The 26,793-nt window shown below is 51.0% G+C and overlaps 3 protein-coding genes across 5 annotated transcripts in view; all 3 read left to right on the plus strand.

Annotated features, from left to right (window-relative positions):
* The first annotated feature begins 7,178 nt into the window (after nucleotides 1-7,178).
* LOC310913981 (metallothionein-1) lies at nucleotides 7,179-8,592 on the plus strand. The gene is made up of 3 exons (XM_083869855.1): nucleotides 7,179-7,309; nucleotides 7,648-7,713; nucleotides 8,312-8,592. Exons 1-3 carry the CDS (start codon nucleotides 7,279-7,281, stop codon nucleotides 8,404-8,406), a joined length of 192 nt encoding a protein of 63 aa, XP_083725981.1. The 5' UTR covers nucleotides 7,179-7,278; the 3' UTR covers nucleotides 8,407-8,592.
* Nucleotides 8,593-12,380: 3,788 nt separating this feature from the next.
* On the plus strand, nucleotides 12,381-13,448 carry LOC310914024 (metallothionein-2). The gene is made up of 3 exons (XM_083869916.1): nucleotides 12,381-12,504; nucleotides 12,596-12,661; nucleotides 13,213-13,448. The coding sequence occupies exons 1-3, from the start codon at nucleotides 12,474-12,476 to the stop codon at nucleotides 13,305-13,307; spliced, it is 192 nt and encodes a 63-aa protein (XP_083726042.1). The 5' UTR covers nucleotides 12,381-12,473; the 3' UTR covers nucleotides 13,308-13,448.
* A 5,267-nt stretch (nucleotides 13,449-18,715) lies between these two features.
* NUP93 (nucleoporin 93) overlaps nucleotides 18,716-26,793 on the plus strand; it is a 76,111-nt gene continuing 68,033 nt past the window's right edge. Inside the window, exons 1-3 of one of the 3 annotated variants that reach the window (XM_083870405.1) lie at nucleotides 18,716-18,748; nucleotides 23,159-23,372; nucleotides 23,933-24,050. In XM_083870405.1, coding sequence (XP_083726531.1) covers nucleotides 23,194-23,372; nucleotides 23,933-24,050 — 297 coding nt within the window. In that variant the 5' untranslated portion in view covers nucleotides 18,716-18,748; nucleotides 23,159-23,193. Of the gene's footprint in view, nucleotides 18,749-19,085; nucleotides 19,179-23,004; nucleotides 23,066-23,158; nucleotides 23,373-23,932; nucleotides 24,051-26,793 lie in introns of those variants that run through there. The other 2 variants (XM_083870406.1, XM_083870407.1) reach the window with 2 other exon arrangements.

The following is a 26,793-nucleotide window of genomic DNA, read 5'->3' on the forward strand; positions in this document are numbered from 1 at the left end:
ACACAATAACCTTCATGGGTGCTGTAAATAGATGATGCTCTCTGACAGTGCCTGAATCCATCACCTGCACTGGGACATTACCACCTCCATCCCAGCAAGAAGCAGGTTTGGAAGAGGATGCACTGGAAAAACAGCTCTTCCTTCCCTGCAAAGGCCACTGGTTTGAGGCACAGATTCATTTGTTTCTAGGAGAGCTGGCAGACACATCCCATCTGGAATTTCCTCGTGCGTTGGCCGGGGCCAGGCCGGCAGCGGCGTCCCTGCCCCGCATGCGAAGGAGGGCTGTAAAAAGCAGCCACTCCAGCAGGGATCACGCGATTCTGAATGTGACAACCTCCTTTTCCTCTTTTTTTAACTGTTTTCACCAAGGTTCTCTGGCACCCCTATCAATGTGCCATTATACTTGTGGATAACAAGGCAGCAATCGCATGCAGCATGTTAAGGAGGATGTTTTTTCCCCTCTGTGGCTCTGTTTGGGGTGAGCGTGGGTGTCAGTGCCAGCCGTGCAGTGGGTCCCCCCTCCCTCATGCTGGTTTGGGTACCAGAGCACAAAGGCAAAGCACTGGCGTGAACTCAGGCACGCAGTGGGATGTTGCTCTAGGCCAGCAAACACTGTTGTCTTCGTAGGGAAAATTGCAGAATTCTAGAATGGTTTGGTTTGGAAAGGATATTAAAGATCATCCAGTTCCAACCCCGTGCCATGGGCAGTGACAAAATCCCCAGCTCCCCTCCCAGCAGTGCTGAGCATTGCTCTGCCAGGCTCTTCAAACCCAACCAAGTAAAATGGGGGGAAAGCTGAGCTTAGAGACCTTTTTAAGCTGGTAAAATTGTAAATAGATGGAAAATTCAACTTCTTGCTAAATATGTATGATTTGAGCTGTAAATATCATTTTGAATCACTAATTATGGTATTGGGTTTGGCACGTCTGCAACACAGTTAAATTACAGCTGCCACTTTGAATCAGCTGGCTCTGAAACTCTTAATATTGAAATCGTGGCTTTTAGCACTCATTTCCCTTTGTTTGAAAGGCTCATCATCTATAAAATTAAATTAAATGTGTTTATTTTATAAATAAAATTAAAAAAACATAAAAATTATTTACATCCAAAGGTACAGCATCCAGTCTTTTCCCACTTTTACGAGGGGGAAATCCCATAAAATCCTCACTAAGCCCCTGGGTTTCACTGCTGCACAGAAAAGGTCTGCTTTGCAGCCAGGATTAGTTTGACTGTAGTTGAGGGATTATTCAGTTTCTTCACTAGAGCATGGGTCTTAAAATCCAGCAAGAGATCATCATCATCCTGCTTCCTGGCTACTCTGCACAGGCTTGGCAAGGCCCTGTGACCAGTGTTTGCTCTTTTCTAGCTCCTACTAACATAATTGATATGCTATAATCATTTAATAAAACACTGTTTAAGCCACTATGATTTACTATAATAAATATATAAAATTAGATATAGCAATAGATTATATAATCAAACATGCTTGGCACAGGTTGTTGGCTTTCTAGACAGATTGCATGGAGAAGCTGGACCTGACAGCACAACAGGTATGAGAATTATCATACACCCAGAAGCTGTTTCTTGGAAAAGACTTGAAATGTAACAAAATTCACTATGCCTTTATCTGCCTGGCAGAGGAATGCTGAAGAACACTCAGATACTGAGTTTGGGAAAATATTGGCAAAAAATAACCATCTCCATCCTTCAAGGAGGGGGATTATATGGCTAGAGGGAGTGGGAAAGGATGAGCAATTGCATCTGCACACTTGAGTACTCCTTAAAATGAAGGATCACCCTATCTGCAGGGCCTTTTCTCTTTTGCCATTCCAGGTTTGGTGCCCCAGCTGGAGCAGCATTTCTCCCCCCCATCCCATGCCCATTCCTGGGATGGGAGACACTTTTGGATGGGGATGTAAAGATCTGTTGTGCCAGATTCTGCCCTCTCTGCTGCTCTTGGGGGAGGCAGGATCCAGCACAGCAGCGCCATGAATCATTCCCAGGATAGACAACAGGGATCTCTGGATCTCAGGAGCAAGGCTATAAAAACATCAAGGAAAATATCACATCCTTTTATTTCACACCTTTATACTGAGGGGGCTGATGTTTTCTTTGCAAGCTCAGGCAAGTAGGTACTTGACATCCCAGGGAATTACTCATCCCCTCTACTCCTGGCTTCTAATTAGCAACTAAAGGGGAATACAATAATTAAATATGCCCAAGGTAACGATACTTGGAAACTTTGGGTCACGTTTCAGCCAGGGGAGGCGGCGGGTAGTTGGAGCAGGTGAGTTTGAAGTCTGTGGGAACCTGAAAGACACAAAAGGGAAGGAAAGATGTAAGGAAAAAAAAAAAAATCCAAACTGTACACTGGGAAAGCATTAAATTGGTGAATTAAAATGATGCCTAGATTTAAGGTGATGCTTAAAGCCTGTCATGCAGCTGCCAGCAGTGTTTGGCAAAGTGGGGGACACCTGGCAAACCTCTTTCCCAGAAGAGTATGGAAGGATGCTGGGCAGCCCCCGACCCACTGTTTTTGTGCTCTCACAGGTGGGGGACAAGGTAAATTCAAGCATTTTTATTCCCCCGACAAAGCTTGGTTGGTCCTCACCCCCTTCCTTCCCTTGGGGGCTGCAATTCAACCCTCGTTAGACCTCGAAGTAATTCCCATTAACATTTATGAGAATTTCATGATCAAAAGAAGAATCAACCCTTTGATCTTCCAGACATGCCCCAACGCACATCACCTGGCCCCAAAAGCCTGTCCTGCCAGGCAGGAGCTCCCACCGTGTGCTGGGGTCTCTCAGGATGCATGTCCCAAAACTGGCGGGAACTTTACAAGGACAGTTCACCCTCCTGGATCCAGTTCACAGCATCAATTCAGCATTTCTTCCTTTCCCTTCTTCCTAAAAATCAGTAATTAGCCAATCCCCACCCTCTCCGCACTGCTTTTTCAAGGGGAAAGTAATATCGATAGCTCTGTTTCAGATAAAAAATAAGGAGTAAGGGCCAAGCCCTTGCCTGCAGCCATAGGATGAGCCGGCAGCTGAGCCCGACTCATAATCCTGGCCTTGGGAGTCCCAGCTCTAGCGCAGCCGGCTGGGTCACAAGGCGGCTCCCAAAGAGCCCACATCAAAGAGTGCTGCCGGCTTGTGAAAGCGTCCCAGGATTGCACGCCGTGCAATTCCTGCTTAATGGAAATATGCCCGTCCCCTTCCCACTGCCACGGGCCCTCGCTGAAGGTGCCTTCCTATGGTTACAGACCTGATGTGGGCCAGCAAGTCCCCAAGGAGGGCATTTCCCCAGGAAAATGGGACATGCCAGTCTTTGCTGATGGCTGATATTGGAGAAGCACTAGCTGGGATGTATTTTCCTAAACCTACAATCAAGGTGCTGGCAGGGAAGCAGACAGCTTCCCAGGAAGATGCCAGGAGAGAGAACAGACAATGAGTTTAGCTAATGTCTGCCACTGAGAGCAGGGCAAGTCCTTGCTCCCAGTTTTCTGGGAAAAAGAAAGAAATCTGCACAGCCTGAGGTCACCCCACTGATCCGGTTTCGCTCCCCAATGTTTCCAAGGCTTTGCCTATGCACATGGGGAGTGGTTGGGAATGGCTTCCCAGGGCAGACAAGGGGTGATTCACCCTCTTCCTCCTCTGCCAAAGGCCTGGCAAGCGCCAGCAAAATAAAACTACGTCAGCACCTATTTCCCGTGTTTCAAACACTTGTTTATCATCAGCAAACAATAACCTGAGATTCAGATCAAAGCCAAGCCTGCTTTCTAAGCAGCAATCAGTCTTAAGGCTTCCTGCTGGCTTTCAGCACTTGCATGTGCTGGGTGTTTGCTGGGTGCTAAAATACTTTTTATCTTCCCTATTTGGGTTTAAAAGACTGGTCCCATGTGGGCTGTGGTTCCATATACCTCTGGCAGCTGAGCCCTGGCCAGCCACGGCTCTCCTGCCCAGAGACCAACACAAAGAAGCAGCTAGAGCAGGAAGAGCCCTTGCTGCTGCTGCAGTGTCAGCTGATGTAGGTGACCCTGCATCAGCATCCTGCCTGGCAAGCAATAGGCAATTGTGAGGGGCATGGTACCCCCAGGGATGTCCCCCAGGGTCTTTGTGCTGTGCCCACACAGGGTTCATAGCTCCCTGCACCCCTGCCCACAGACTGTACCCACCAAGCCATGGTGCTTTGCCAGAGGAGCCCCCCAGGCTGCCTGGGATGTTGTATCTAGGCAAAGGGTCACCAAACCCATCACTGCTCCGGAGGGGATGATGAGCCCAGAGCAAGCGCTTTGGGGGACTCGTGTCATGACAGAGTGACTCGTAGTAGTCTGCAGGGTCCCCACAAGGTGACGTGCTGGGTGGTGCACCATGGGCAGCTGGAGGCTGATGCTGGTCCATTACACAGCTCCGTGTGCCCACAGGTGACTGGAGCCACGTGTTCATCAGCAGAGAGCCAGGGCAGACCTGTGCCAGCTCACCTCCATGGGAGCTGGCTGCTGTGCCTCCCTCCTCGCCTGCCTGGCACCAGCCTTGAGTCAGTGCCAGTCATCGGCACCAGCCCTGACACTGTCCTGTAGATTGCTTTCAGTAATCAGCTGTTGACACCTCAGGTGTCACAGGAACAGGTGTCTCCACCACACTGTCCTGAAAGCTGTCAGCCTCCTTCTCTCCTTTCTAGGGAGCCCTGTCCCTGGCGTGCCCATGGTGATGCTCAGCCATCACCATTCCCTCAGTGGAAATCATCTCTGGCTCTGCCTCGAGCACTGGAGCATCACATGCTGACTCACCCACCCAGCAGTCTCCGGGGGTAATTGCCACGGATGTGCCTGAGGACAGAGCCAGGAACCCCACGCAGAAGACATGAGAGCCAAGGGTTACAGCTTGGTAAGGGCTGGTGAATAAATTCTGTGCAACGATCCTGCCTGTTTTGCTCAGCTCTGGGGAGCACCATCAGGCACATTTGAATGATAGAGAACCCCCAGGCAAATGGAGGGCAGGGGCCAGAAAGCAAACTGAGGCTGGCAAGACCTTGTCACCAGAGGTGTTTAAACAGCAGGAAGGTGTCCGCAGCTCATCATTGTCACCGCAATCACAGGTTGCTTCTGGAGGTGGTCTGATTGGTATGTGTCTGCCTGACAACCCACTATTCCAGTCTAATCCCAAATTAATTACAGAATGTATCCCAAATCAATTACAGAATAGACCGGGAGCAATGTAAGATTTACCAGAGTCCTGAATCCCAGTCCTACATCACCTGGAAGATGCTTTTTTCCTTTGTGCAGAAAGAGAGGAAAGAAGGTAAAAAGGGCAGGGGTCTGACTAAAAATAGATGCTGGAGAGCTTTTCCTGCACCCTGTCCTTTCATGGCAGAGATTGTTCTCTTCCCTTTGTGTGGGCTTCACCTTCTTCCCCCTAGGCTAGAGAAAAGGGACCATTTTGGAGAAGCCACCTGTCCCTGTATCCCTGGGCCACCACCAGCTGGGGACAGGGCCAATTTTTGCCTGGGTGGCCAAGGGTGCCAGGCAGTGGCAGAAAACACAACAGATGCAACAGTGATATTGCTGTTCCCCATTAATCCATCACAATACGGGAGGAAGTATTTCCCTCAGCATATTACTGCACCACAGGAGTGCTTGGCTGATCATTTCAGCCAAGGAGCAGAGCAAATGCAAGATCTCATGGAGATGTTGCCCCCCTGTCATGACACCAACACAGTACAGTGGGCTGTAGCCAGGGTGGCAGGTGACCGTTTGCACATGTGTTTCCCATGTTTGTGTTTCCCTGTTCCCTCAGGAGCAATAACACTCTCAGCACTCACCTGGTCCCTGGCACCATCCCCTGCCATCACGTCCCAGTGCATCAGCAGCAGTGTGACACTCACACGACTGCAGGACTGGCATGTCAGGGCATGGACAAACTGCTCCAGGGTAGAGGAGTTGAGGAAGGGGGTCATTGGCTCTGCCATTCTTAGACCTTTTCTATTCTGATTTCCCACACTGGCCTGGAGATGCTGGAGGAGACACTTAGTTGGGGTGCTGGCAATGCTCCCCATCAGGTCACCCAACAAGTTCCCAACAAGCCCAGACAGCTGAGTGGTAAAAATACTCCCTGGGCTGCTGTTTCGGCTGGATTAGCATTGACAAACTGCCTCAGCCAGGAACCTCAGGCAAAAGCCCAGCTGGGATAAAACCCCAAGGCAAAGGAGTCTCAGAGCAGGGGGCAGCTGGGATGGTATAACTGACACCAAAGAGCTTATAGAAACACAGAAATGAGGAGGAAGGATGCCCCATGGCTGACAGTGCCTCCTTCACATGAGGTAGACTGTCCCCACACCAAAAAATCAGCTTATTTTATTTTATTTTATTTTTATTTTTGTGCCTCCCACTCCATACTCTCCCTGTGCTTTTGAGTGGGTGGGTAAAACTCGCTGGAGGACTTGACCAGGGTGATGGCAGCTCACCTGCCACCCTCTTCCCCTGCACACCCAGGAGGTAATGGCACACGGAAATTAATTCAGACGAGTGGGACGGAGCACAGCCAGGAAGGAGACAGGGCCCCGAGGTGCCATGCACGGCGCCAAGGGGACGTGGGTGCCACTGTCCTGGGGCACTGGGAGGGCATGGCAGGCTCTGGCCAGGCCAGTCCAGCTTGTTGCTGCTCCTGCTTGCAGGGAGGGTGTAGGAACCAAAGGACAGGGTCTCAAGCAGGGACTGAGTCCCTGTCACCTCATAGTTGCAGTTCCCCATCACCCCACTGTGCCAGCTCTGAGAGGAGGGGAGTGAGATCTCCCAGCAGTGGCAGCACTCTCTGGATTATGTATCCTCCAAGTCAGATTGGCAGATTGATTTTGGCATCAATCAATAAATCAATCAATCGCTGGATTCTGGGGGACTCCCTGGGTGCCCCCTCTCAGCTCCCAGCCCCATCGAGTGCAGCAACACTCCTGAGACAGGTGTCATCTGTGTGATGAGATCTGGCCGTTCTCTGCACCCCTTCCAAACTCTCAGCACAGAGGGGCGGTGACCCCACAGCCGTCCCTGCTGCCAGAGCAGCCCGGGGCGGGGCGGGGGGCCGCGGGAGTCCCGGGTCACCGCCCGGGGAGTGAATCAGCAGCGCCCGGGGCTGAGCCGCGCCGAGCCGTGCGCAGGCTGCAGGGGCGGAGGTTTTGCACTCGCTCTCGCCTGGCCAAGGATAAATAGGAGGCGGCTACGAGTCCTGCCAAAGCCTCTTCCCGCCGCCCAACGCGCCCGACAGCAGGCACCCAGCCCAGACAGACATGGACTCTCAGGACTGCCCTTGTGCCACAGGTAAGGCAGCGTTTCCTTCCCTCCCGGGGCAGCGGGAGCCGCAGCATCCCAGCGGGGACACCGACACTCCTGCCCGCGGCCTCCTCTGACATTCCCGATGTTCTCTCTCGTACGGGCTGGGCCAAGAGCTGGAGTCCTGTCCCAGCACTGCGGGGCACCTGGGAGCAGCTCACTGGAGAGCTCCTGGGGATGTCGTGACCTCTCCTCTGAGCGAGGCTGAAGCATCAGGGGATGCTCGGAAGGGAGGCATTGCTCTTCCCCGCGGATGTTCTGGGTTGTTGGTAACCCCTCCCACCACTTCTTCTCAACCTCTTTTTCTCCTTTTCTCCATGTCTTAGGTGGCACCTGCACCTGCGGGGATAACTGCAAATGCAAAAACTGCAAATGCACGTCGTGCAAAAAAGGTAAGAGGGATCCGTGAGCCCCCCCCCGGGGGGGAAGGGAGGGGCAGAAACACTCGGGGGGTTTTCACTACACATCCATTATGCACTGAATCAAATCAGTCTTAGCATTGCCAGTGCCAAGTTTATTCTTCACATATGGTTTTTTCCCCCAAAGGAGCACAGTGTGAATCCCACCCCCTCTCCAGGCATTACAAGTCGCTCAGAACCACCTAAACCTGAGCATTCCCCTCAATAGCCCCTCAGGCTCAGCACAAGGGGATGCTGGGGAGAAAACCAGCACTGGGTTTTCCTCTGGGTGCTCCTGATGCTGTCACCCACAGCAGAGCTGTGTGCCATGAGAGTTTGCAAAGAGAGGGACTGAGGGAATCCTGGTGAGCCCCTGGGAGTTACACACTCTCCCCCTGCCTCTTCAGTGCCAGCCATGGCTGCATAAACACCCTGGAAGACACTGCCAAGAATGGGGATGCTGCTGCAAGGGAATGACATGAATACATGGGAGGTCTCCAAAACAGTGAGACCCTCCCCCCCCAAGCCCCAGCCTGAGAATGTCCTTAATATTTTTTTTTTTTTTTTTTTTTTTTTTTTGTCTCTCCCACAGGCTGCTGCTCCTGCTGCCCAGCTGGATGTGCAAAGTGTGCACAGGGCTGTGTCTGCAAGGGGCCTCCATCTGCCAAATGCAGCTGCTGCAAATAGGGGACCCCTGGCTGCACATCTGGGGGTGATGCACATCTGGGGGGGCCAAAGAAGAATAACCTTATTGTGTATGTTGGTTGTCTTTTTTTATATGTGTGTTCAGATTTCTTTAGTGTTTGTCACTTTGACATGTAATAAGCTACCTAAATAAAGTGATGTGTATATAAAGGTCCATAAGGAACTTGGCATTTCTGTTGGGTGTTGTTGTTTCCCTGGGGAGCAGGAGGACAGTGCGTGTGGGAGGTCATGGCAAAGAGCCTGTGTCTTATTTTTGCTCCTGTCTTCTAATCTTGGCTCTGCTCTCCCTACCAGTAGTTCTGACTCTTGTTTTAACACTTTCCCTACACAGTAAGGGATGTTTTCCCTCTCCACCCTCTTGTTACCCAAGGGCAAATCCCATGCTGTCTCCTCCACCAGAGACCCTCGGGGCTAATGAGCAGCTCGTTATTACAAGCTTTCGCTGTAATAACCACCCCAGCCCTGCCCATTTCCAGGGGGAATATTTCCATGGCAGGTGGGGTGGCAGAGAAACAGGTTTAGTTTTCCTCCTGGCAGTTTAGTTGAACTGGCTGGAAGAACCACATTGCTTATCCCCCTGCCACCTCTGCCAGCCTGGCAGGGTGCTCCTGGGGAGCCTCAGGTGACCTGGTTCCCCACCACGGGGTGCAGTGCTCACAATGGGGGTGTGATCCCCACAACAGGGTGCACTGCCTGCAGTGGGGTTCAGTGCTTATGATGGGATATGATGCCCAAACTGGAGTGTGATGCCCACTGTAGTTTGCAATGCCCATACCAGGACCCCAATGATGGGATGTGATGGGGTGCAACGTGTGTGAGCATGAGGTGGAATGGGGCAGAATGCCCACGGTGGGATGGGGTGCCTATGCCAGGCTGCAAAGCCCACAGTGGGATGTGATGCCCACAATGCCAATGTCAGGGTGTGATGCTCACTCTGCCCAAGCACAGATATGCTGCTGCCAGAACACTGCACCCCAGGTGTCACGTGCCACCCTGCTGCTTCCCAGGAACACGACAGGTTCTACCTGTCCCACACTCCTCAAATGCCGCCGTTCATTGCCACTTTTTGGGTTAAAAACCTTTCCTGACCTACCCAGTCACCACTGCCAGGACCCAGACAGGGATCTGGCACAGCCTACAGCACAGCACCCCTGCCCACGGGCTGCTCACGGGGACAATCCCTAGGGGATACCCCTTTGCTCCAGGAGGGCTCCTTCCTCAGAGTATCCCCTGAGATGTCACCATCACCCCATACTTCTGACATGTGCAAAGGCCACCCCAATGTCAGCTGAATTTAGGCAGGGCAGGCACATGGCAGGCATGGAGCAACCACACAAAACTCCATTTTGCAAAGAGCAGGGTTATCTTTATTCCTTCCAACCCAGAGAGATCTAAGTACCAACCACACAAAAACATCACTGGTGAGCTCACAACAAGACTGAAGGAGAGGTTACTAATGGGATTTATCACCAAATATCTGGTTTAACCAGCAAAGCTCACAGAATTGTTCTGGCTTTGCTGGCTCCTGTGGGTTTACACTGGTCCTGCCCCATGGCTCTGTGCTGTGCCCATCCCTGTGCCCCATGGCAGTATCATGGAGAGTAGCTGTTGGATGCTGTCCCCTGCCTTCAGGGGAATTAGGGGAGGGAGGTGGGGAGGATAAAGGTTCCAGCATCCCAACTCTAAGCCCTGAGACCCGTGCTGGGCAGCTGCAGCTCTGCTTTCACTTTGTGACTGTTATAAAACCAGAATTGGACCTGGCACTCCTCTTACATGGGAACAGACTTGGGTTTAACTACTCCGTGCCCTGGGAGATTGGAATACCAGCAGTAATACAGAAGACTCCTCCAAGTTCTCCTCTCCCCACTGATGTCTGGCACAGCCTTTCAGCAAGCCCGCAGCTCAGGGATACTCATTCATTCCTCCCTCCCTCCCTCTTCTGCTTGCGGAATGACCTCACCATTTAGTGGAAATGCTCAAATTGGGCAATCGGGCATTTTCCAGGCTCTTTTCCCATGCCAGCTTCACACACAGTTCTGCGGGGATGCTGGGCTGCCTTTTCCCGCTCACAGTGACACGGGCCCAGGACAATGTGTCCCGACATTCAGCACAGCGCCTCCATATACCATATGCGGGATTCCCGGCAATCCGGGAATTCTCCTGCTTTCCCTGCAGCTTTGGCCCTGCACAGTCATCCCACTTTTGGTGTGGGGATGTACGATCCCATTTCGGGTGGTCAGGGCTCTCTTTTCCTCGGCCACGGGTGCAGCAGAACCCGCCCCGCCAGAGGGGGGGCCGAGGGTGCAGCACATTCCCGAAACATTGCACTGGGGGTGTCCTGGAGGGAAGTGATTTCACAACCCGTGTTTATGTGCAGTGACACCACACGTGCTCGGTTATTCCGCCTCTCCTCCTTCCCGCTCAGCCAGTGCCGTGTGCAATGCCTGCTGGCCTCGCCTGGCTGCTGCCGGCCAACACTGCCAGGAAAAAACAACTCCACAACTCTGTGCTTCTGCAAACGAGCACGAGCCGTTCCCTGGCACAGCCACCCCGGGTCACTGAGCCTCTCCTGGTCCTAGAGCTGCTGGCCCAGGCTGCAGGGGATGGACCCCGCTTACAGCACTGCCCCTGAACCCAGCCTTGCCCCATCTGGGACACCACCAAGAGCAGGGGATGGAGGCACGGGGACAGCCTGGCCCTGGCTGTTTTCCATGCTGGATGTTGAACTGGCCAAGGGCACCTGCGTGGTGCTGGAAGCCAGTCGGCACATAAACCCTGTGACAACCTGGAAAACTCACAGGGATGAGAAAGTGATTCCCAGCACGTCCCAGCTGGCAATGCCAAGCTACCACACTGCATCCCCATGCTCACCCCAGGGAACTGCATGAAACTCTGTCGGGGAGGTTTAGATTGGATATCAGGAAAATGTTCTTTACCCAGAAGGTGGTCAGGCCCTGGAACAGACTCGCCAGGGTAGTGGTCACTGCACCAAGCCTCACAGAGCTTAGGAAGTTTTTGGACAACATATACAGTCACATGGTGTGTTTTCTGGAGTTGTCCTGTGCAGGTTCAGGAGTTGGACTCGGTGATCCTTGTGGGTCTCTTCCAGCTCAGGGTGCTGTATGATGCACCCCTCCTGGGAAGCCAACTGAGCCCTCCAGCCCCACGGGGGCTGCCCAGGGCCATCCCACCCTCCTGTGGGGTGCTGAACCAGTCTGCCTCATCCTCACGAACAGCCCGGAGCACCCCACAGCCACCCTGCGGTGGGGGCACCGCTGCACCACAGCGCTGGGCACAGGGGGACTGTCCCAGGTGTGCAGGACCCGGGGGCAGTGCCGAGCCACTGCTGTCACCGCACACCCCGAGCGTCCCGGGCTCTCGGGCTCCCGGAGTGCGGCACCGTGCCGGGGAGGGGCACCCCGGCATTCCACAGCGGGCAGGGAGCGGGGGCGAGCGGGCGGGTCCGTGACCCGGGTAAGCCCGGCACGGCACTGACCCCGGTGAGCACGGCCCGAGGGTGAGCACGGCCCCCGGAGAGCACAGCAGGGCCCCGCCCCCGGTGAGCACGGCTCTGGGGTGAGCACGGTCCGAAAGTGAACACGGCCCGGCACCGCCCCCGGGGGTGAGCACGGCCCGAGGGTAAACACGGCCCCGGGGTGAGCACGGCACGGCACGGCACCGCCCCCGGTGAACACGGCCCGAGGGTAAACACGGCCCCAGGGGTGAACACGGCCCGGCACCGCCCCCGGTGAGCACGGCCCCGGTGAGGACGGCCCGGGTGAGCACGGCACGGCCCGGCACCGCCCCCGGTGAGCACGGCCCCGGTGAGGACGGCCCGGGTGAGCACGGCACGGCCCGGCACCGCCCCCGGTGAGCACGGCACGGCCCGGGTGAGCACGGCCCCGCCGCTCCGTGCGCAGCGCCAGCACCGCCCCGCGCTCTGCCCCATAAATAGCGGGCGGCCGGCGCTGGTCGGCACCGCTGCAGCCCCGCCGGACCGAGCCCAACCGAGACGAGCTAGACTGAGCTGAGCCGAGCCGAGCCGAGCCATGGACCCCCAGGACTGCACGTGTGCCGTCGGTAAGTGCCCGTCCTGTCCCGGCTGCTCCCGCCTGACCCCGGCTGCCTGACTCCCGCTGATCCCGCTCTCCTCCCTTCCCTCGCCCCCCAGGTGACTCCTGCTCCTGCGCCGGGTCCTGCAAGTGCAAGAACTGCCGCTGCCAGAGCTGCCGCAAGAGTGAGTGGGGGCTCGGGGAGGGGGGACCCGGCCTTGTTTTTGGAGGGAGCTGCCCCTGCCCTGTGGGACATTCACGGGCACCTCTCTGCTCCACTGGGAAACTTGAGCTGTGGAACTCTCTGGGCACCTCGCTGCTCCATAGCGGAACCCCTCCTTGCCCTGTGGGACTCCATGGACACCTCCCTGTCCTGCAAGGGAACTCTTTCTTGCTCTGTCAGACCCAATGGGGACCTCCCAACTCTTGCCCTGTAGACAGTCTCTCTTGCTGTGTCGGACCCCATACGGAGACCCCACCACTCCCTCTCTTGCCCTGTAGGACCCTCATGGGATCCTTCCCTCTTCCCCTGGCCCACTGAGACACAAGCACACCCTCCCCTCTGGGGGTCTGCCCCAGCTCCTGCCCTGCAGGACCCTCATGGAAATCTCCCAACCCACGGGAATCATCAGCCCTGCTCATGCAGAGGTGCTGTTTCCACTCTCCATCGGGTCCCTCTGCCTCATAGAACTCCCAGTCCCTTCCACCTACCTCCTAACTCTTGTGTCCCCTCCAGGCTGCTGCTCCTGCTGCCCCGCGAGCTGCAGCAACTGCGCCAAGGGCTGCGTGTGCAAGGAGCCGACCAGCAGCAAGTGCAGCTGCTGCCACTGAGCCGCTCGTCTCTGCCTGTAAATAGCCGGCATGCTTCGGGGGGTGGGGGGCACGGAAAAGCCTATTTTTGGGGGTTTTTTCATGTTTTGTATTTTCTGTACCAGTGGTGAAACTGGATGGAAATAAAGGAGTTTGCCTGAAGGTACGAGTGCTGCTGTGGTGCTGGGTTGGAGCATTTTTGCCACTTGGAACACCTGTGTGGGAATTGTCACTGTGGGGTGGGAGAGGGCTGCTCACAAATACCCCCATGCCCTTCCCTAAGTGGGCTTTGCACCTCCTTGAGCGAGAAAAGAAGTTTCACAGGGCACAAGATGGACCTCATTCTACATGTGGGGTTGCTCTGGGCATCTTTAAGGTGCTGGTCTCCCAGGGAGGACAGGTGACATACCCAGAAGTGTGGGCAAGCAATGGAAGGAGGGGCTCTAGTCCTCTCCAGCCTTTCTTTGGCTTCATGGCAGGTGCCTCTGCACCACACTTGGGGCTTCCTTTGGGTGAAAGTTCTTATAGGAGCAAGTGTGGTAAGTGGGAGGTGATGTGTGCTGGCAAGATGCCCTGCCTTGAGCTGCTGCTGGAAAGCACTGGGACAAGTTCTAGTGGGGTCAAACCTCCCTTCCTCAATAGCTCATGCTTTGCAAACCAATCCATTGCAGAGCAGATCCATCCCCAAAGGGACACTTTCCCTGCAGCCTCCCCATGCCAAATACCTGCACCCACAGTGCCTGGCTCCTGCTGTGGGCAAAGCCTCCAGCACCTTTTTCCAGCTCATTTTTGGGAAGCACCTTGCTTAAAGCTGCAATGACCTCCAGATGCATGAGGGCAGGCAACCATAGCCATGAATGCAATGCTTGGCTGCCTAGATTTGGGGTGGCTGCAGGGATGGGGGAGGGAGGGCAGTGGGAAGATGCATGGGATGTGTTTTGCTTCCGAAAGTCTCTGCCAAGTGAAAGAGTCACTTTTTAGGCACCTGCTTGCCCATGCACGTCTCCTGGGTGTGCCCCACCACAGATGTAAGGTCCCAACTGTGCTGCCCTCACCTGTTTTCTGCCTCTTCAGGCAAAGGGACAGCTCTGCCTGGCAGGAAAATCTCCTGCAGCCCTTGGTGACAAGGCACCAGAGAAAAGATACATTTAAAAATCAGCAAAACTGGTCATTTTTGGGTATCCGTGTAGTCCTTTCTGCTAGGCTGGGTGGCACAAGGTGGGGTGTCTGCACAGTGCGAGCACAGTGATACCAGTTCCCAGGGATGTTTCAGGCATCCAGGATGATCTAGGTTCACCCTTTCCCCAAAGTCTGCCCAGCTTCAGCACATGGCTCTGCAGGGGGTGCCCAGATTGCTCAGCACCCAACTTTGTCAGTGAGAAAAGCAACACCTAGCTCAGCACCCATTTGCCTTTTAAATGTGTTGCCTTATTGCATCAGGCAATTTGTCCTTGCCTAAGCAGCCTCGTTGCAACGGACCTGTAGTGCTGGAAATGGGTTTAAGGGTCTGCCCTGCCCTAAATGCATATAAAAAACAATTCCGTGGGAAGACGCTTTGCTGGAAAAGAAGATTGGCATGGCTCTGCTGCTGGAGCCATATGAAACAGGGCTGGTACCCCGGCCAGGGCAGCGAGGGGCTGCAGACTGAGCCCCCCGGGGCCAGGCGCCCTCATCCTGCCCCAGAAACAAAGCCGGGCGCGGATGGGGTTTCCCCTCGCAGGAAGCGCCCCGGGCATCAACCACTCCCCGTTCCCAGCGCCGTGCCCGGGTGGGACGTGGGCACACTCTGCTGCACCGTGCCGGTGCCAGCCTGCCCTGCCTGCTCCCGGTCCTGCCTGCACGCCCGTCCGGCAGAGACCCTCAGCCCTGGTGCCCTTTCCAGCCTCCCCGGGAGGGGTTTGGGGCGAGGAAAGCCACAGGAGCAGCGGAGTGGATGCAGGCATCCATGTGAGGAGCTGGTCAGGGACGTACCTAATGCCTGCCCTTGCCTGTAGCTGCTCTCAGCGAAGTGGGTGGGGGCTTTCTGGTCCCCTCAGGAGTATTTTCTATTGAAAAAATAAAATAAAATAAAATAAAATAAAATATAATATAATATAATATAATATAATATAATAATAAAGGAATTTTTCGATGAAGCAGGAGGTGCTCTCGGCCTGTGGACAGCTCGGATAGCTCTGTAAAGTGGGGGGTGTGGGTGTGGGGGGGTGTGTGTGGAGGGGAACATTTGTTTGGTCCAAGAGGCTGATGTGCTTTATCCAGCCCCGCGAAGAAAAGCCCAGCCCAGCTCAGTTTGCCGAGGTGGTTTGAGGTGACTGTGCATCCCCTCCGGGCACCCAAGGGAGCCAGGGCAGGGGGGTGCTGGATGTAGCCCCAGACGAGCAGCCCTGCAGCTGCCCATGCATCCAATTCCACTTCTTCTGGCTGTGTGTGAATCCCAGGGGGCTGATGGATGCGGCGCTGGCACACACCGTGTGCAGGAGGGACAAGTGCCCCGTGCAGAAAGGATGTGCGCTCTGTGCAGAGGAGGATGCGCTGTGTGCAGAGCAGACCAGCACCCTGAGCACACGTGACAGGCGCCTCTGTGCCGAGGGGACATTGTCCTGTGCCGAGGGGACATTGTCCTGTGCCGAGGGGACAAGCGCTGTGTGCAGAGGGGACGTGCACCCAGCGCAGAGAGTAAACAAACACACCTTGTGCAGAGGTGACAGGCACGTGTGCACAGCGGAAACAACGCCCTGCCCTCGGGGGACGTGCACTCGGGGCAAAAGGAAAATGTACCCAGTGAGGAGCGGAAATTACCCAGTGCAAAGTCACAGAATTATTGGAAAGGTTGGAAAATCCCTCTAAGATCATCAGGTTCAGCTGCTACCCTAACACTGCTAAGCCCACCCCTACAACAAGTGACACATCTACATGTTTTTAAAATCGCTCCAGGGGTGATGATTCCACTGCTTTCCTGGACAGCCTGTTCCAGTGCTTCACAACACTTTCAGTGAAGTATTTTGACTCATATCCAGTCTAAACCCCCTGGCACAGAGATAGGAAGCACCCTATGCTCAAGGGATGGGCACCCGGTATGGAGGGTACAGTATCTGAAGTAGAGGGGACCAGCACCCTGCGCATCCTGGGCAAGGGAACAGGATGTGCGCCCAGTGTAGAAGGACAGGCACCCACAGAGGGTACAGCACCCCTTGTCCCTGTGCAGAGGACCCAGGTCCCGCCCCAGGAACGGCTCTCTCCGCTCTCGGTGCCGCCGAGCCCTTGCACAGGGATGTGCTGCCCCCTGCCTGCCCGCAGCACCGCCCGCCCTGCCCGTGCCCGCCTCCCCCGGTCCCTGCCTCTGCTCTGTCCCGGTCCCGGCCCCCCAGGACCCTGTTCCCCCATCCCGCCCCAGACCAGGCCTCTCCTCGCTCTGGAAAGGTGTCCCGAGAGCCTGGAAGGGCTCAGGGAGAGCTGAAAAAGAAGCTATGGCACAGTACAGTGGAGCCTCCCTAATGACAAAACCAGGGGCATAATTTTCTCCTCCAGGAAATTATTTCTCATGTTCTTGGGCACTAGTTGAAGTACAACTCTTTTGGCCCTGTGTCTGTCTGGACACCCAGAGTGACCCTTTCAAGGGGCAGGTGCAGTGGTAGAGCTTGAGGATAGAACAAACAAAAAGAGAGGACTGTCATTTTAATTTAAGCTATTTAGGAGAAAATTTAAAAAAAAATAAAAATAGAGACACAATTTATTATTTGAAATTGGTAAAAACAACTCCTGGGAGCAAAGCAACAATGCTGAATGGATATTTCAGTTTTTCTCTCTGTACCACACCGTGCTCTCTTGGACTGTGCTGAGACCCTCATGTGCACGGCACGGCCACCCTGCCAGGGCACCCATCCCATCAGGGCACCCATCAGGACACCCCTCACACCGTGACAACCGTCCCACCAGGGCACCCTGCCGGGGACAGCTGCTCCACCTGAACTGGAGCCACAGGCAAGGATGTACCGTGACCCCCTGCCCGTCCTCGGCATCAGGAGGAGTCACTGCAGCCCGTGCCAGCCCTGCCTCTGGCCTGGGAACTGCTTTTTACATGGGAAAACTTGCAGTTAGAGACTGTATTAACTGGGAAATCTATTCAGCTTTGAAGGTTTGATGGATGATGTTTTGGAACAGTTGCAAGGCCCTGACATCATCTCTTACACAAGCAGGCCTTTCCCAGTTCCCAGATTTTGCCCAACAAATCCCGTGTCATTGGTAATATCTGTTTTAGGGCTATTGTATGTGTGCCCGAGGAGGACCAAACACATCTATACACCCTCAGGACACCATTGTACAGGTGATGATGGTCAGAGTACCTTCAGGCTGGTACTTTTGCTGGTGTATGCGGCCATAGGAGGCAAAATCAGGATGAATTCGTTATCCTCATTTTACCTCCCAAGGAATCAACTCACAGACGGGGTTTGCCAGCAAGAATCAGTGCTGACTAAGAAGGGAGAAGGGGAACAGAGAGGAGCAACCCCATGCATGCTATTGAGGCATAGATTTAGAAGAATTAAAGACTGTAGTCAAAATAGATAGTGCTGAGATAATGTAGCTAGGACTTCCCTTTTGCTAACAGAAGCCAGACTGAAAGAACTGATAATCCTTGGAAGGAACCGATCAATCAGAGGAGCTGTCAAACTAGGGCTTCTGCATCCTGAATAATCAATAGACCCCATGAATACAATACAATCATAAATCAAACAGTCCTGGGAAAAACAGGATTTAGCTGTCACAAACACTAAAGGTTAAAAAGTCAGAGCTGAGGAAGACAATCTTACTTCATCATTTTGGGACCCCACCCCATAAAAAAGACCGCCAACCCATTTCAAAGAACAAACTACGCATGCTTGGTGGCTTTTTGGGCTAATTACCATACGAAGCGGGGAATGGGAGGTATCAGAGCTATGAATATGCATTTGTAGTTTGTGTATTCAATACTCCTGTAGATAAAAGACCCTGTGATGATCTGTAAATTGCGCGTGTGTTTCTGGGAGCTATCCCGCACGCTGCCCGGCGTCGTAATAAACATACACTTTCTAACTTTAAACTGTTAGAGAGTCTTTGTCCGTCATAGTTGGATATTGGTATTAGATCAATGTCCATAGTTTTTTAATAAATCACTATTTCTGTCTGTGTATCTCTTATTTCGGCACAGCGCGGGGAGGCGGGACGCAGTCTCGAACCCGCGGCCTCCGGAGGCAGCCGCCCCCTCACATTCGGTCCACGCCCCCCTGCGAGCGCCTCAATAAAGTTGTTCTCGCGAGGGGGCGGGAACCGGCACGAGGCGGAGAGCGGCGGCTGGGCCAATAGAAGCACGCGGCGCCGGGATGCGCGGCAGCTCGGCCAATGGGAAGGCGGGGAAGGGCAGGAGGGCAGCCAATGGTGGCGCGCGGCGCGGGCACGGCGGGTGCGGCGGGCGGCCCGGAACGCAGGTGAGGTGCGGGCGCCGCGCGGGCCGGCCGGGGCTCGGCGTCCCTCCGCATCTTCCCCCCGCTTCTTCCCCGGCTCCGGTGCTCGCTGTCCGCTCCCCCCCGCGTCCGGAGCCCCCGGCAGCTCCTCCCCGCCCATGGCTCCCTCTCCGGGCCGTGCAGGCCGCTGTGGCGGGAGGCTGGCTGGGAGCGCTGCAGGCCTCCTCGTGGGGGCTCCCCGGAAGCCGCCGCTGTCAATAACCCGCGCTAACGCGGCGGGGCGGCTGTGGGTGCGCCGGGAGGGCTCTGGTCTGCCGAGCGGGTTTGTGCTGGTCAGCAGTGCCGAGCCCGGCTGTAGCAGGGAAGTTTAGTGTTTAACCAGAGTACAGTGTTGGTGCTTTAGGAAGCAGAAGTTGGTTGTCTGGGAAGATTTCAGGAGAACGGGTTTGTGTAGGTGTGTGATTTGGTGTCTGTTTTGGGTTTTGTGCACTGGGGTCGTTATTCCCCACCGTGGGTTTGCTCGTCGGTGCCTAGGAATTCATAGAATGGTAAGGGGTTGGAAGGGACTTCAGAGCTTACCTGGTTCCACACCCCCCCCACCATGGGCAGGTCTTCTGCCAGACCAGGTTGCTCAAGGCATTATCCAACCTGGCCTTGAACACTGGCAGGGATAGGACAGTCAAAACTTCCCAGCGCAACGTATACCAGTGTCTCACCACCCTCACAGTGGTAAAGATTTTCTCCCTAAACCTAAATTTCCCCTTTTTTGTTGCAAGGAGAACAGGCTGTTGTACCAGATGGGGTACCAAATATAGCCTGAAGCTTTTTGGTATTTATTTTTAAGGTGGCCTGTTGTGATTTTATCTGGGTTTAGTGTAGTTAGGGTGTGGAAGCTTTCTCTCTTTTAGGTTCAATAAACATTATTGTGTTTTACAGACAAGAGGATGGTGTGCTGAAAATGTGCAGCAGATATTTGTGTTGTACAACTGTCCACCTCCTCTTTGATTATCATCTCTGTATTTCTTAATCACTTCCCCTGTCTGTAACATGAGGATTTCATTGCTGACTTCTTTGAAATGTCTGGATGTCTGCTTATGCCATGTGCCATGTGAGAGCTCAGTATTATTGCTGCTGCTCAGACAGAATTCCCCAGGCCTGCAAAATGGACCTTTTACTGATTCATGTTTAGCTTAGTAGACAGAAACTGCCTCACTCTGGTAGCAGCTCAGGCTTGGAGCCTGTCAAAAAAGCACTTTTATCTCAGCTCTCGGCTGTAGGAAGTAGAGCATTGCTGGCTTGCTCTTACTATTTGTGCTCTTGTGTTTTCTTTCCACAAGAAACTGATCCTGACTCATCAGACTGGGTCTCTTGAGCACTTTGGGGTGGGAGCCTCTGTGAGAAGCTAACACTGATTTCTTCCTTTTTTTTCCCCCATTTTGAAGAGTCTTTCTGCAACTTGTGGAACTCTTGGTTCATCAGCTACTCTGAATGTAGTGGGTGAGGTTTTCCTTCTCCCCTGTGACATCTTCTTCCTTTCTTTTTCCCAGACCACTGGAAAAAACTAATTCTTTTACTGTTTCTCAAAGTTAAGTGATAAGTTGACACAAACCCTGTCAATGTGTGAAGTACAACAGACACCTGCACATGCATTGGAGTATTTTAGCTTAGTGCATTTCTGAATCTAGTACAGTAAAATGTTCATCATGGCCGTATTTGGAGTAGAATAGCTGCAGTTTTCTTCCTAAGATAGCATTGTAGTGCTCTTGAGGAGTTTTTAGTGGTTTTAGGTAAGAATTCATCAATTATAATCAGTCTGAGTAGACTTAAGAAACCTGTCATCTTTTCTGTTTTCTTGTGGCTTAAACTTAGTCAACCTGTGCAATATATAGTGCTTATGTGTGGTTTTAAATGTTGGGGAAATTAAGCTGGGATTTAATGGAATTGTAGTCTAATGCAGCAGCTTCTATTGATAAGTCATCAAAGTTGTTTTACAGAAGAGCTTTTTCAGTCCTGGCTTTTAGCCCAAGGTCAGTCTGGTCTTGCTGAAGTTAATTTAATTTCTGAAGTATTTTCTTTCTCTTAGGTGTTGGTTGTGCTCCTTTCCCAGCCAGACATGAAAATCTGCCATTGCTGTGCTCGTTACTGTGGAAGCAGTTTCCATCTTGCACAGCAGCAGAGAAGAGTCAGACTGCAGTCTCATGAATGCAATAAATTCTGTCAGGGTGGAGACAAAGTTGTTTGCACTGTTACGAATGTATGAATATTCAGTCTAAATGTTTGAATTCTGTCACTTAGAAAAAGCTGCTAATGTTGGCTCTCTGAGTTTTGAGTTGCTTCCAGTGCTTGGTTATAATAAAGCAAGTACTTTAACTTGCTCCAAAATAACCAGTTTATTCAGTATTTGATGGAATGGGTTCAGTCTCAGAGAGTTGTTGCAGTTGTTCTACACACGCAAATTTATGTGAGAGATCTTACATAGTATTAATGTGGTGTCTGCAGGTAAAAGTGCACGTCTGGGAGCAGTTCTGTAGCACTGATTTTTCACGCTTTTGGTTTCAGTAGTCTGAGGAGTTGGTGCTTCTTACACTCCGAGCTTTTTATCTTGGTAATGAGGAGAGGAGGTGGACCAGATCAGATCAAATCAAGCTGGTGTCTGTGTTGTTCTCACAGTCACTGCTCCTGGAGGATCTGATCAGCCTTTGAATGTACAGGAGTGTGACTGTTCTGGTCAGTGCCTGCCAACAGAGGCTGTTCCTGGCAGGGGTGCATCTGAGTTATTGCAAGTAAACACTGGGAAGAGGTTCTGTACTGCATTGCAGGGCATGAAACTGCTTATTTCCACCCTCCTCCTCCCTGCTCCACTCTGTCTCGGTGGCAGGCAAATCTGTTCAAACAGATCTGTCTCTGCTATCTCACCTGATTAACAAGTCATTGCAAATACAATCATTCCCTCCCTCAGCTTTCCAGAAATGTGTGGGGAGTGCTTGTGAAATTCTCCATTCCTGGATGCTGCTGTTAGGGTTTGTCCTGGCACCCAGGCAGGAGGGATCGGTTTCTCTCTCAAACTGCATATGTCTTAATGAATCATCATGCAGTGCTTTTAAATCATTTGTCCAGACAGAGGAAAGTGCTGCTACTGCTGCTGGGTGGTTGTACTTGGGAATGGTGGTGAGACTGAGAACATGAGGAATGTTCAAATTCTACTATAAAATTGCTTTGGTATAGTTGAGGAGTATAAAGAAATATTTGAATTGCAGGCTATTGTTGATTTTTAAAAATCCCTGTTTTCTTCTTGAACCAGATAGTCTCCACTGATTTTTCTTTTGAGTAAATGATAAACAGTAGGAGTTAATGCTTGAGATCTGTTTTCTCTTATTTCATCCCACACCCTCAGGATTTGGGTGCAAAAGCTATTGAGGGGTGCAAAAGCTAGAGAGGGACTGTCTGAAGATTTCCATCTCTGTAGCACCATTCAGCACCACAGATCTGTGATCTGTGGCCTTACAGAGGTGCCTGATGCTTATTGCTTGTAGCTGGTTTAGCTGCAAACCATGATTTGGTGTGTGAAATTGAGGTTTTGTGTTTCATATTTTGTTAATGTAGTCACCATTGCAATGATGTGTCTTTTTCCATAGTGATCCCAAGCATGTATGTTTTTTTCCTTTCTGTAACAATAACAGGCTCCATTCTTAGTTTAGAACTGCATGGTGTATTTAATGCCTCTTCTGTTACAGCCCTTGCCTTGTGCTTTAACTTCTTTAATTATTCTGTCACTGAGTCAATGCAAGGAATTCTCACACTGGTAAAGCTTCCTGCAGGCATTGAATTTAGACACAGGTTTTCTAAACTGGAAGAACATGCACTTAATTCTTTTATCTGGAGGTTAATGACATATGGAGCAACACATTTTAACAGATAGCTAATTATGGCTGTCTGTGTGCATCTATAGCTCAACTGTTTTGCTATTAATTTAACTTCATGTTTATGTGTGGTTTTAGCCCTCATATATTCCTATGCTTGCACATGTATGCATCTTTCTTCATAACATATAAAAATATAGAATCATAGAATGAGAAGGGACTCACAAGGATCATGGAGTCCAGTGCTCCAAGCAACCTATTTATATGTGTATGCAAGTAGTTTATAGCTAAATTAGCACCAAATTCTTCACAGGGACTTCTCTGCTTTCACCCTCCTTTTAAGTTTTAAGGTAAAGCATGAACTGTGATATGGCATCTGCATCCCACTTCTGACAGGTCTATAGACTGTAGTACTGCAAGGGAAAGCTCTCTGAGTCTGCTTGAAAGGATTTCCTTGATGTTTAATGCCTGGATAGGCAGTGTATGCTGTTCTAGAAGATGTGGTCTGTCTGTGACCCCACATGCATAGGAAACTGTTTATAGCTGAGCAAGAATTTTCCCTTCTTCCCTGAAGGTTTCTGTGCGTCTTGAGCGAAGCCTGCAGCGGAGATGGACACGGAAGGCTTTGGAGAGCTGCTGCAGCAGGCAGAGCAGCTGGCGGCCGAGACAGAGGGGATCTCGGAGCTCCCGCACGTGGAACGCAACCTGCAGGAGATCCAGCAGGCCGGGGAGCGGCTGCGCTCCCGCACGCTGACCCGCACCTCCCAGGAGACCGCCAACGTCAAGGCGTAAGTGCGGAGCGCTGCCGCCGGACACTGCACGCGGGGTGACCCTGTGCATAGGTTTGGCTTCCACGTGGGGGGAGTCCTGCTGGGAGAAACAGAATGGCTGCCAAGCTGGTTTTTAGAATGACTGCAAACCCTGTGATTCCTTTTTTTTTCCCCTTCCGACTTTTCTCCTACTTCCAAAAAGCAATAGGATAGTTGAAGGATTTATGTGAGGAACTACTATTCTTGATTTTGGACACTAAAGCTGAAAAGTGTGGTACCTGGTTCTGGCTGCTGCTGAAGATGTTTACCAACATGGTGTACGTTGTTTTTTTTATGTTTGGAAGGACTTGGCAGCTGTGCACCACTGCAGTGGAACAGCAGAAAGAGTTCAGCAGGGCTGAGGTGTTTACGTAGACACACAGAGCTGTTCAAAATTTGGTTCTGTGCGGTTTTTGTAACACGTTTGCGAGCACTGTCTGTGCATGGCTAGCTGCTGACCTAAATATTGGCAGTGAGTCTGGTTTAGAGTTCTGTCTGTTCAATACTAATTTCATATCTGTACAATTTCTTCCTTATAGATCGGTTCTTCTTGGGTCTAAAGGGCTTGATATATCCCACATTTCTCAGAGGCTTGAGAGTCTAAGTGCAGCCACTACATTTGAGCCTCTTGAACCAGTGAAGGACACTGACATCCAGGTAGGAGCATTTTTGACATGTGAATTACACTGCCCTTGCCACTGCCATTCCTATGTTGTGGTTTCTAGGCTTCTGTAAAGATAATCTTGCTCTCTGTTTAATTTACTGGCTAGAGGAAGTGCAGAAGGGAGATGCTGCTTTCAGTGCTGAAAGTTAAGTTGAGTTAGCCATGAGAAGCAGCATTAAGTACCAAGATAACAGAAGTACTTTAAGTTCCAAATTCTTGCTGAAGCCAAGAGGAACTAGGTGCATACTTACTCCCTTTGTGGGCCTCTCTTTGTTGGCCTTGCAAGCCTAAATTGCACAGCGATACCTCTCTCATAGTTTTGAAACCCTTTTTATGTCTGATTGGAAAAACACATGTGGAACCACTTTTGAGACAATTTTGAGGTGTTGGAATGGGGGGCATTTAAGTCAACAATCAAGAGGTGAGTATAGCTTTTTTCTTTCACTGTATCACAGATGTCATAACCTTGTCTTGTTGATAGACTGAATTTGCTGTGGTTCAAATGCTTTACCAGGTGATTTTATCTTGTAAAGTTTTCTGTAAATTTTCCCTGTGTGTCTTAGACATTATTGTGACCCATCTTGTTTTGCTTTCTGATCATTGCCAGCCTTTGTAGAATATCTTCATGATGAAACCTGCAATATTCATTGCTCAGTTAAGAGCTGGTAATGGAATTGATGTGGGTTGCATTGAAGGTAACAGTCTGAATTACTGATTAATTATTTTGATGCTCATCTTTTCTCTCCTTACTGGCAGATGGCTCACTTAGGAGGGTCAGAAGAGTTGTAAGCTCTTCTTTCTTTTATTTTTTTTTTTTTTTTTTTTTTTTTGCAGAAGTAATATGCTAAACTACTTAACTTCAGGAGGGGAAGGGAGGCATGTGAAATTACCCCATTTTATCTAATGTATGTTTTATTTTTGTATTTGGTGCTATCCATTTTGGCTGCAGGGCCCTTAGTTGAATCTCATTCCAGCGTTAGGAGCCCTGTGGTGTCCTGTCTTCAGGCAGACTTATTTAACCTCAGTTTTCTAAGGCCTCTCACTGAAGATTAGAAGTCTCTGGAGACTTCATCTGATGCCTGATTATAGAGTGAGAGCTCTAAACCACTGGCATTGTTCACTTTGTCTTTTCTCGTTTTATCCCTTTGCTCCAATCTCTGATGTTGTCTTTCTAATTGGTGATGTTAAACTTGGTACATGTCTTTCTTGACCTCATTCTGTCTAGATTTTTTTCAACAACTCTTGCCTCTGTTTCCTTTTTGTTTCTTTTGTTGTTTTGGGTTTTTTTGGGGTTTTTTTTTAGATTTACTACTGCCTGTTAATTCTTTGATTTCTACTGTTTTTCCTTTCTGTTTTAAGAAGAGTCTTAGTGTAGATTCTCAAGCCCGGAAGCAGTAGAGCACTTGACTCTTTGGAGCTGAGATTTGTGGCACATGAGGAGATGGATATGATTGCATAATAATCCTATTTTATATTATTGCTGGTTACCTAACTAAAAAGTGAAGATTTTCTTCTTTCTTAATTATACCAGATCTCAAGGCCTAATTTGAAATGGTGACTCTGGGATATTCTGGTAGTGATCTTGGTATGTTTTCTTATCTCCGCTACCTTTTTTTTAGTCATCCTCGTCAATATTTGAATGTATCCTCTTGTTCAGAAAAGCTCCAAATTTAACATAAACCCAATGGTTAATTGCAAATCAATGATTTTAAATGGCCAAATCAGCCAATGAGATTCAGCCCTTTCTTCAGGGAAACAGCTAAAAAGTACAAATGAGAAACAGGATTAAAATCAATCATTTAAATCAAAGTACCCTATTTGCTGTGTTGAACCATGATTAACACTAGTGATTTAATCACTGACCACTTCCACAACTCATCTCTGAGGCCTAATACTTGTGTGCTTTGAAACTTGCATTTTTTTTTTTTGCAGGCCATGTGCAGAAAACATTAATTGTCAGTTAGCTAAAAGTGATTTGCAAGGAGGGGTATGGCACACAGCTCCACTTCAGACTATCCTGGAGGCACATTAGCCAAGTGTCAGTTTTAAATGTTTTGTCCCTGCTTGTTTTTGCAGTTAATGGGTGCAAGGATTTTCTGTTTTGCAGAACATCATCCTCTCCACTGAGGATATTTGCAGTCACATCTGAAGCTGCCGGGCTGGTGTCAACTGTTGTCTGCACCTGAAAGTTACTTGCTTATAATATGGACTAGTCTCTGTACCCCTCTGTAGGTTACACAGTCATCAGCACTTTTAGAACAGTTTTAAAGTTTTTGTTAGTTATGTAAGAGGACCTTTGTGTTAGACACTGCTGACACTCCTATAATTACCTCTATTAATCAATAAGGTCTTAAAATTATTTGATGCCTTAGATAAAGATGTGCTGCAAAAATTTCTTTCTATGTTACTTTTTCTTACACCTTCTGATGATTGTTGGCATTTCTTTTCCTTGTTCTTAGATAGTTTCTTAAGTCTTCTTCAGATATGTTGTGTTTGTTTTGGGACAGTTGAAGCTATCCCTGTGCACTGTGTAGTGCACAGTAGTTCATCCATAAGCTGTTCCTGTTGTATCTGGAAGGCAGTATGCAGAGTGATGTAAAGGAGGGGTCTGCTTTATTTCTCTACAGGACTTTACTGTTCCTCTGCTGTTACTCAGTATTTACACAGGTATACTGGTAAGCTTTAATTCTGTGAATTGGGAAGGCCTGTTCTGTTCTGCATAAAGCTCTCAGCCTG

Source organism: Zosterops lateralis (assembly GCF_965231275.1).
Source record: "Zosterops lateralis genome assembly, chromosome: 12".
Classification (NCBI taxonomy): domain Eukaryota; kingdom Metazoa; phylum Chordata; class Aves; order Passeriformes; family Zosteropidae; genus Zosterops; species Zosterops lateralis.